This window comes from Nanorana parkeri, unplaced genomic scaffold (genome assembly GCF_000935625.1).
Source record: "Nanorana parkeri isolate BGI_ZX_2015 unplaced genomic scaffold, ASM93562v1 scaffold165, whole genome shotgun sequence".
NCBI classification, from domain to species: Eukaryota; Metazoa; Chordata; class Amphibia; order Anura; family Dicroglossidae; genus Nanorana; species Nanorana parkeri.
The window spans coordinates 256,755-267,192 of NW_017306433.1; the positions used below are offsets into that span (position 1 = coordinate 256,755).

At 44.8% G+C, this 10,438-nt stretch overlaps 2 protein-coding genes across 2 annotated transcripts in view; both read left to right on the forward strand.

Moving 5' to 3' along the window:
* LOC108785499 (kelch-like protein 23) overlaps nucleotides 1-3,676 on the forward strand; it is a 12,681-nt gene extending 9,005 nt beyond the window's left edge. Inside the window, exons 2-3 of the mRNA XM_018554581.1 lie at nucleotides 1,448-1,600; nucleotides 3,332-3,676. Coding sequence (XP_018410083.1) covers nucleotides 1,448-1,600; nucleotides 3,332-3,642 — 464 coding nt within the window. The 3' untranslated portion in view covers nucleotides 3,643-3,676. The remainder of the gene's footprint in view (nucleotides 1-1,447; nucleotides 1,601-3,331) is intronic.
* A 1,863-nt stretch (nucleotides 3,677-5,539) lies between these two features.
* Nucleotides 5,540-10,438, forward strand: part of LOC108785505 (lupus La protein homolog B-like) — a 33,541-nt gene continuing 28,642 nt past the window's right edge. The window contains exon 1 of the mRNA XM_018554590.1: nucleotides 5,540-5,545. The gene's annotated coding sequence lies outside the window, so the exon portion shown is untranslated. The remainder of the gene's footprint in view (nucleotides 5,546-10,438) is intronic.

Sequence of the window (10,438 nt, forward strand, 5' to 3'; positions counted from 1 at the left end):
CGCTCGGCCTGCTTCTGAGAGCTGGGCGGAGCCAGCCGTGATCTTACGGCTGGCTCCGGCCACTTGCAGTGAGGTCAGCGTCCCTGGTTACCTGCTAACCAGGGACACTGATCTCCAAACAGCAAACTCTCCCTGGCGCCCCGGTAGTCTCCCGCTCACTTCACTTCAGATCGGTCATTCACTCACTTGGTGAATAGACCCCATAATGTTTGTCCACTCAGGACATGCTAATTAAAATAAAGATTGGCAAAAAAAGGGGGGAAAACAGTCGCCATCTGCGATGCCGACAATTCGAGGTTCTTGGAAGTCCTATTTAGCTGATGGGTGACCATTGAAGGAGAACTATGGGGTCAGGGCTTTTCCCCATAGTTCTCCTTAGGGTAACCGGAGGACACAAACTAGCGTCCTCCCGTCACCCTAGGCTCAGTATACCGCGAGCTACAGCTCGGGGTATACTGAGGTGCCGGAGCGGATCCCGACATCGATGTCGAGATCCGCCCAGCTGTGTGAGTGACAGCTGGCTCTGCCTATCTAGAGGCAGAGCCAGCTGTACCCGCCCCCTCCCCCGTCCGTTCCGCCAGTCAGCTCTGGCGGATCGGAGCGGGGAATCCAGCCCCTCCCCTGTCACGGCAGAGAGCCATGACAGGATCGAGAGGTGAGCGAACGCCGGTATGTGTTCGCTCACCTCCCGATCTACTGAGCCGATCTGTGACAGTCTCATTGTCACAGGTCGGCTAGAACTGTGAGGTGAGTGAAAAGCACTCACCTCATAGTTCTCCTTTAAATGATGGAACTCCTGGACATGCACACGGGGATCATATACTTCCCAGCATCCAGCCGAATTTCAGCATCTTAGAAATGCCATGAATGGGCTGAGTGTGTACACTGTTTGACGCATGCACCTTGCGATGTACGCAACAATGGCTGGGGGAGAGAGGGAGAACTTTTTGGGGGCCGAAGAGACTTTGCATTTTCTACTGTCAAAAATCCCAACCTCCCAGCGATTTTTACATTTTTTTAACCTTTACTGCCACTTTAATCAGGGCCGTATTTAGGCATCATGCTATCCCTGGCACACTTAAATGATGAGGAGCCATTTGTACAAGCTCCTCCCCTTGTGTCGTGTGGTTATTTTATTATAAACTAATACTTTATTTTTACAACTAATTTTTTCAACTATACAGACCACCCAACATGGAGAAAGGAGAGACTATTTTATGTTTCCTGATCTGTAAAAAGTCTTGTGATTCTTCCCAATATCCCCTGCACCCTCCACCCTCCAGCTTTCTTGCAGAAGTGGCCTGAAAATGGGTAGAACTTTTTAAACAATTTTAAATTTTGAAGCCTTATGCTGCCCCTGGCGCTGGCCCATGAATAACATCATGGAAAATTCAACCCTGCTTATGATGTGAAATATTCTTACATATGTCCTTGTTTCTTGTAACAGGAGTGGGGAACGCTACCGCCTGTGTGCTGCGTGATGTCATCTATGTCAGTGGTGGTCACTATGGTTACAGAGGAAGTTGCACATATGACAAGATTCAGAGTTTCCACTCAGATATAAATGAATGGAGTGTCTTATCAGTGTGTCCCCATCCAGGTAAGAAAACATGTGAGGTGGAATTATGTAAGGTAACACAATAATGTTTTACTTTCCTGTTTTAGCTGGACAACACTCTCTGAGAGTGGAAAATCCCTTTAGGGGGTAGCAATGAAGTGCTTTGCATTAGACTGCAACCAGCAAAGGCAATATTTAAAGGATATCTAAACCCAAGAACAAAATTGTAATATAGACCGCCTTACAGGTTCTCAGATGTGGCGGCTGCATTCGTTTTTATTTCAGGCTAAGTACAGAAAATACCTGCCGATCTTGACAGAACTGCAGTGTCCTTGTCACTTCCTGTGACCTGAACTGTAAACACAAGTAATGTTATCTTCCCCCTGTAAACTACTGATCTCCCCAACCACCTGGTAATAGAGGTGAAAAGAGGAAGACGTTTTTGGAGTCCAGCTGGTATGACCACAGTCGCCGCCTCCATAGATACAGTGGAGGAGTGACCACAGCCATTCTGGGACAGGAAGGGTGTTATTTGCAGGATTACAAGGCAAAAAAATTAAGGGGAAAATGAAAACTGCAATGTATTAAATTAAGTTTTAGGGTAAGATATTCTATTACTAGGCTGCCATACAACACCCAAAATTGACAATGGATGTGACCAGTGTGATCGTGACTTAATATAATCTGGCATCGAATAGGTTAACTTTCATGAGATAAGAAGCACGTGTGAGCTTTGGAAGTGCTTATTACTTCAAGCAAAAGCTTTTCCTTTGCTTTTCTTCATACAAAAGGAAACAATATCAATGCCATTCATGATGTCAACCTGGATACTGGCCACAATGGTCGTGATGATGTTATTGAGTCTATTGAGTACAGGGAGAGACCTCACTGCTCATTACTCCTGATGGAAGGTCTCCCTGTGCTGTGTTGCACCCTATAGGTTAGGTAACATGGGCATCAGGCTCAGAAGCATCAAAAATGGAAAATGAACTTGCATTTCCGATGCTGACCCGTGTCCACCTCCTAAAGCGCTTACAATGGGCATGTGAGGATCTGATGAATCATGTTTTCTTTTACATCATGTGGATGGCCGGGTGCATGTGTGTCACTTACCTGGGGAAGAGATGGCACTATGGGAAGAAGGCAAGCCTGCAGAGGCAGTGAGATACTTTGGGCGACGTTCTGCTGGGAAACCTTGGGTCTTTCCATTCATGTGGACTAATGTTTGACGCGTGCCACCTACCAAAACATTGTTGCAGACCAAGGACAGCCCTTTGTGGATCCATATTCCCTGATGGCAGTGGCCTCTTTCAGCAGGGTAATGCGCCCTGCTACACTGCAAAAATGGTTCAAAAATGGTTTGAGGAACACAAGTTTAAGGTGTTGACTTGGCCTCCAAATGTTCCAGATCTCAATCCAATTGAGCATCTGTGGATGTGCTGGAAAAAGTTCGCAACTTACATGACTTAAAGGATCTGCTAATGACGGCTTGGTGCCAGATACCACAGCATAGCTTCAGAGGTCTAGTGGATTCAATGCTTCGACGGGTCACTGCTGTTTTGGTGGCAAAAGGGGGAACTACTCAATATTAGGCAGGTGATCATAATGTTATGGCTGAGCTGGGGGTAATGGTCATAGAGCATGTGGAAGTCAGTGTCGTTTCTTGCACAAAGTATCATTTTACAAATAAAAGACATAAATAGTTCATAGTACGTTTAGAACCTACAAAAGAGATGAAAAGATATTTTTACATTCTTTTCCTTGTTTTTCCAGAGTATGGATTGTGTTCCGTGGCATTACATAACAAGCTGTATCTGGTTGGAGGTCAGACCACGACTACGGACTGCTATGACCTTGAGCGCAATGAGTGGGTGGAGCTCGCCCCAACCATGGAGCGGAGAATGGAATGCGGAGCCATGGTCATGAATGGATTCCTTTATATCACTGGTGGTTACTCCTGGTCTAAAGGCACCTACTTGCAGAGTATAGAGAGGTACAATCCAGAAACTGATAAATGGGAACTCCTCGGAAATCTCCCCAGCCCTATGCGTTCCCATGGCTGCGTCTGTGTGTATAGCACATAGGTGCCAATTATATACAATGAGCCAATATGTGAAACAAAAATATGACCTCAGGTTTGTGGAGCTAACGTGGTTCCGAAGTCCTCCTTATGTTCCCTGTATACAGCCATCTTCATTATTATAGGAGCGTATTTTTAAAGTGTATTTCCACTTTTGCAGTTTGAAAAACTCCTTCTATATGTTTGTTATGTTTCCAATTCACACAGCATACGGAAAGTATGTTTTTAAAAAATATTTCTTCCTTTTTAGATGTATCTGTGTATTAGACCTTGAGGCCAGGTTCACACTTGCGCGATCCGTGACCGCGCGGCAATCATGCACGAAACCGTGCGGATTGCTGTGCGGTCACGGAGTCGCACACTACTGCTGATTGCGCTGGTGGTGCCATTCTTTTCAAATGGCACCACAGTCGCGCAGAGCGGATTGCTCAGTTTACCACCGCGATTCCGCCCGTGCAATCGAACACAATCGCAGCTAAAAAAAAGGCGTGCATCGTGTGTCGCAAAAAATGTGCATGTACCCCATTGAAACCAATGGGGCCGCGCGGCAACCACTGTGTGCACACGATCGCGCAGTCCCTGGAAGCGTGTCCTGGATCGCCCAGCTCTGCACCAGCCCTTAGAAGCCTCTCTCTCAATTGACAGGAAACTCTATCTGTCCCCATAGAAAGATCAGGGACGGCCTGCGCTTCCCTTCGGTAACATACAATGCTTCTAGATCTTTAACCCTTTGTGAGGACATACAGTGTTGAAAGCTAGTCTACAACCGATAATGAGATCGGACAGCAGAGTACAGACGAGGTTCATTATGGTAACATTAACCTGCCCAGCCCTCCTTGCATTCTAGAGCAAAACTCAGTACAGAAATCAAATGTTCTTTCAGAATAGAGCATGTATTGTAAAAGCTGCAATTATAAAAATAAAACATTTAATGATGATATCTGAATGAGAAACGCGTAACAAATATCAAATAGGTGTTTTCCCAAATCGGCTGCAAAAATTGAAATACACTTTCAGCCTTTTAAGCTATCCCTAAGGGGCACTCATTTTGAGGCATGTCATGTCATTGAGCGACACGTGTGGAGAGCAAATGAATAGCTTACATGTTCAATATCTACTGAATGGATGGGAGAATACAGTAATGCAGTGCCAGAATGTACACATGGATGTAGTTAGTTCAGGCAGCAAACATCCAGATATACATAAATGGCTGGACGTCTGATCAGCAGAGGTGAAGGAGAACACTGGACATGGAGGCTTATAATCTTATACCAGGGCTAGCCAAACTTCGGACCTCCAGCTGTGCTGGAACTACATCATGCCTCTGCCTCTGGAAGTTATGCTTGTAGCTGTCAGGGTCATGCAATGCCTAATGGGATTTGTAGTTTGACCACAGCTGGAGTTTGGTTACCCCTAGTCAGGGTTGTGCAAACTTCAGCCATCCAGATGGGGTGAAACTACAAAACCCATGATGCATCTGTCTCTGGGAGTCATGCCTGTGGTTGTGAGATTCTTGCAATGCCTCACTGGATTTGTAGTTCCGCAACAGCTGGTGTGTTGCCTTCTCTTCACACTGTATATCACTGCCCATGACTAGACATTGCTTGGATATTATTGGATAGATCTGAGATGGATGAACGGTTAGAGATCAGCAGTCTGCAGACATATTGTAGAGCATTGTGATGTCCTGTGTAATATAATTGTTTGGTGCTGATTCAGAACAAACACACACACTCGGATTCAGTAAGAGGTCTCTCAGGGCTGTTAGCCATTATGAGCATTTGAACAACGTAGGTATCCTGCCAGCATGCTGATGGCCACAGGCAGCAAACAGACCCCATGTGTACAGATGAGCTCTCTGCATGTCATACCCGTTCATTTGGAAAAGATATTTGCAGCATGTTCAGGTTAATACAAATAAACACATCTGCAGGGTGAGACATCCACATGGCTAAAAAGCACAGGGAAATGTACACATAAAAAAAAGTATACATTCAATAAAAACAAAGAGATAGAATGGGGAAAAGGGGTGAATTAAAGGGGCAGGCCACCTAAAACAATATGGTGGAGAGTTATACCCCCTGACAGTTCCTTATACTGTATCTCTCAGGGAACCTATTAGGCCCTATTAGAGGAATCTCCCGCTGGGCCAAGCTTCACTATCTTACTTGTCGGCCCCGCTGGCTCTTAAAGTACAGTGGTACCTCGGTTCACAAACGCTTCTGTTCGCAAACAATTCCGTTCACGAACAGAAGCGTTCGACAAAATTTTGCTTCCGTTTGCGAACTCTGCATCGGGTGACGAACATCTTCCCATCTTCCCCGCTCTGACACACAGTCGTGGCTTCCTCTAGTCGAGCAATAAGTACTATCCTTGTCGCACTCCTTACCGATATGTCCCTTGTAGTGGGGGGTGCTCGCAGTGACCGCGGATGGCGCCGCGAATGTCAGCAAGATTGTAGAAATGTCACCTGCACACCAGTCCTTTTAAGATAGCAAAAGCTTCATTTATTGAAGTTTTTTGTCATATGACCAAACAAGCGCTTTTGGGACCGCGCAGGGTCCCTTTATCATCGTCAATGCTAAAGCCTGATGAAAGGACCCTGCGCGGTCCCGAAAGCGCTTGTTTGGTCATATGACAAAAAACTTCAATAAATGAAGCTTTTGCTTTCTTAAAAGGATTGGTGTGCTGGTGACATTTCTACAATTTTCCTCTAGTCGAGATTGCGGTCTGATTGCAGTTTGATTCGGTTCGCGACCAGAATCGTGGAATGAATTAAGTTTGTGAAGCGAGGTATCACTGTACCTGAACAATCTGATTGGGTGCAGGCACTGTTCAGGTGTTTTGAGAGCCAGCGGGCACCGGCATTGCAGCATAACATGCTTTGTGCTGTGTTGCGTTGATAAAAATGGTGCATGTTTTTAGATTGTAAGCTCTCAGGAGCAGGGCCCTCCTTACCCTCTCATCTTGCATTGTTTTGTAACTGTACTGTCTCCCTCCATTTTGTAAAGCGCCATGCCAATGTAAATCCTGAATTATAATATGTATTGTTAATAATAATGCACCTTTTTTGATGCATTAGGGCAGTCCATTCAAGTGAAGGAGCTGCCTTCATGTAACGCATGTTAACGCATGGCATAATGTACATTACCGCACCACATGGTTGCAAACGGGCATGTATATGTGTTGGTATTCCTAGGTCTGCACTCTCACTGTGGCCATTATGAGGTGTTCCCACTCTTCCGATTGGATTTTACCAAATACAGGCAGTTGGAATGAAAGATATGGAAAGACACAGGGGTTCCAATCCCTCTCCACTCCATCCAAAACTAAAACTAAAAATGTTTTGGCTTCAGTTGTACTTTAATGCACAATAAACACACTTGCACCAGTTCTAAAGCAGCACACAACACGCATGCATTGTGATGTGCTGGCTCGGTGGATTGGGAGCCCCTAATGTATGGTAACAGGCATGTTTTAATGCTCATTACCGCAATGCACTCATATAAATAGGCCCCTTATAGGGGCGATTTGCATACTTTACAATCACTTCACATTTCCTTTTATTTCCTGATGCTGAGTACAGAGTTATATTGATGCAGAACCCCGAGGAAAAATATTATTAACACTTGTAGTAGGGCTACCCCAGCACCTCAAGGGTTACCTGCTTGTTTTTGTCTACGGAGGAAAATATGGAAGTTATACTCACCAGATCCTCCAAGCCGGCTTGCTCTCAGACCAGTCCTTCCAGCCTCTTTCCTCCTTCTGCTGAGTAGTCTAAGCATCCTCGAGTCATCACGTTCAATTCACTATCTATTGGATGTGAGGACGCCGAGGGACATACCATCACTGCAGTGTAGGAGGTAACAGGCTGAAGAGAGCGCTGTGACAGCTGGCTGACTCTGAGTTTCGGGTGATTATAACTGCAAGGGTTAATAATATTTTCCCCCGGAGTTCTTCTTTGAAGGCATCTTATCATCGCATTATACGGGCATACTTCCTATGCTAGCTCATATTTGGATTGCAGGGGCCTCATACATCTAAAGCAGTGGTTCTCAACCCGTGTAACCTCAAGACCCACATTTGTCCTCGGGCATTAAGTCGCGACCCAAGTTGCATTTGAATGGAACGCACGGCAGTGTGGGCGGCTGTGCTGTGACGGAGCTCCATCCATATGTGCATTGCTTGTACAGTTCCCATGTGCACCTGTAGAGGTGCCGGGAGCCAGAATGTGATGTCACTCCGGTCCAGGCATTGCTACAGGACATGTGAGGGAGCTGTAAGCAATGCACTTATGGATGGAGCTCCCTTGCACCCCACCTCAAGCTGACACTGGGCAGCATATTTTGAATGGCTGCTCAGCGTAAGAACTGACAGTGCTGCGCGATGGGGGAGGCCGATGAGCCTCTCACCTAGAAAAGTGGAAGGCAGGAGCGACCCACTGAACAAGGGGTCGCGACCCACTTTTGGGTCCCGACCCACCAGTTGAGAACCAAGGATCTAAAGGGATGCTGAGATACTACATATAACACACTGCAAGGGTTAACTGCTTGTTAGGTCTAGGGGTAGGGGAACAAACTGTAATACTTACCTTATCCCTTGCTCTGGCTGGCTTCCTCCATGCTGTGAGCATTATACGTGAGGACGACAAGGGTCCCTTCCACCAGCCGGAGCGTGGAAGAGGAGAACGCCATAGAGTACCGGAAAGAGTAGTAAGGTAAGTATTACAGTGTATCCTCTATCCTTAGACGTTATGAGCATTTAACCCTTGCAGTATGGGGGGGGGCGCACTACAAGGGGGGTATGTTTTACAAAAAAGTGGCGTTCAGTTTAAAAAAAAAAAACCCAGCAGAGCCCGTCTCTCCTCCTCCTACCTACTCAATACATTTCCATCTGCATGGTTAAAGCCAATTGACTGATAGTATGTGGGGGTATAAATGGCAGACTTGTAAGGCTACTGGCACTGAATTAACCGAGTATTCGGAGCAGCACAAGTTATATGAATGTTTGTCACAGATTTACACACATTGTTTACACAGGAATGAATGTAAAAGAATACTTTGTACTACATCTTGCTCTTATGTCCTGGACTATTCCGTTCCCTGCACAGTGCCAAACAACATAACTCATGAACATCCATCCCATAGCAGGGTGTCTAAAGGGTTATTTAAAGGAAACCTGTACAGAGAAAATAATCAAAGTCACTATTGCCGATCTCATCTTTTGAATCATGATAATGCAATGGCTTCAATTCTTTGGGATCCATTTATAAAAGAGAATGTGCATAGCTCAGTCATCCAGCGAAATGGCACGTATGCTCGTTCTTTTGTGAGAATGGGGCAAAGTCAAAAGTTCTTGGTGCAATTTCTCTTCTTGTTAAACATTCTTCAAAAAGTATATTCATAAAGAACAGAGTGGATGGGGAAAATACCACATCATGGCCACTAGATGGAGCTGAGGATCATAGGAAATATATTCATGTTAGTATGTAGATCCAATGCTATGATCCAATAGATGGCTGGAGGAAATGAGCATATAAATGTTACCATTTATACCGGTACTACAGGGATAACAATGGTTACATTTATATGCTCCTTTAATCCAGCGATCCCTTGAATTGTAACATTGTATCTCCTTACTAATGTGTATTTATTTCCTTTGATTCTGAGCTCTATCTAGTGGCCATAACGTGGTATTATTCCCATTCTCAAACATTTGACCAGAAGAGAAAATGTACTACTTGATTTTGGTGCCATTCTTACAGCAGTTGGTTAACTAACATGTATTTATTTCCTATGATCCTAAACTCCACCTAGTGGCCATAATGTGATATTTTCCCCATTGACGAACATTCGACCAGAAGAGAAAATACACTAAGAACATTCATTTTGGTGCTACTTTTACAGCAGCTGACTAACTAACATGCATTTATTTCCCATGATCCTAAACGCCATCTAGTGGCCATATTGGGGTATTTTCTCCACTCATGAACATTCAAGCAGAAGAGAAAATACACTAAGAACATTCCTTTTGGTGCCATGCTCACAGCAGCTGGTTAACTCGCATGTATTTATTTTCTTATGATTCTGAGCTCCATCTAGTGGCCATAATGTGGTATTTTCCCCACGGACGAACATTCAACCAGAAGAGAAAATACACTATTCATTTTGGTCCCATTGTCACAACAGCTGGTAAACTCACTTGTATTTATTTCCTATAATCCTGAGCTTTATCTAGTGTCCATATTGTGGTATTTTCCCCACTAATGAACATTTGACCAGAAGAGAAAATACACTAGGAACATTCATTTTGGTGCTATTCTCACATGTATTTAGTTGGTTAGCTCACATGTATTTATTTCCTATCATTCCAAACGCCATCTAGTGGCCATAATGTGGTATTCTCCCCACTAATAAACATTTGACCGGCAGACAAACGCCAGTATGTGTTCGCTCACCTCCCGATCTACTGAGCCGACCTGTGACAGTCTCCTTGTCACAGGTCGGCTAGAACTATGAGGTGAGTGAAAAGCACACTCCTCATAGTTCTCCTTTTAATTTTGGTCCCATTCTCACAACAGTTGGTTACCTCACACAGAACAAATATACATGTAGTTTCACTGAATGCATAAGCTATGCAATTTTTTTTTTTAAATAGACCCCATAGAGTCACTGGCCTAGAGCAAGTTCTGACCTCACTTGCTGCATGCTTGTTCTAGATCAGTGATTCAGAATTGATTGACGCCAGAGGCAACCAGGCAACTAGCATTTCCAGAAGGTGGCCAGCAGGACAACCGGTTA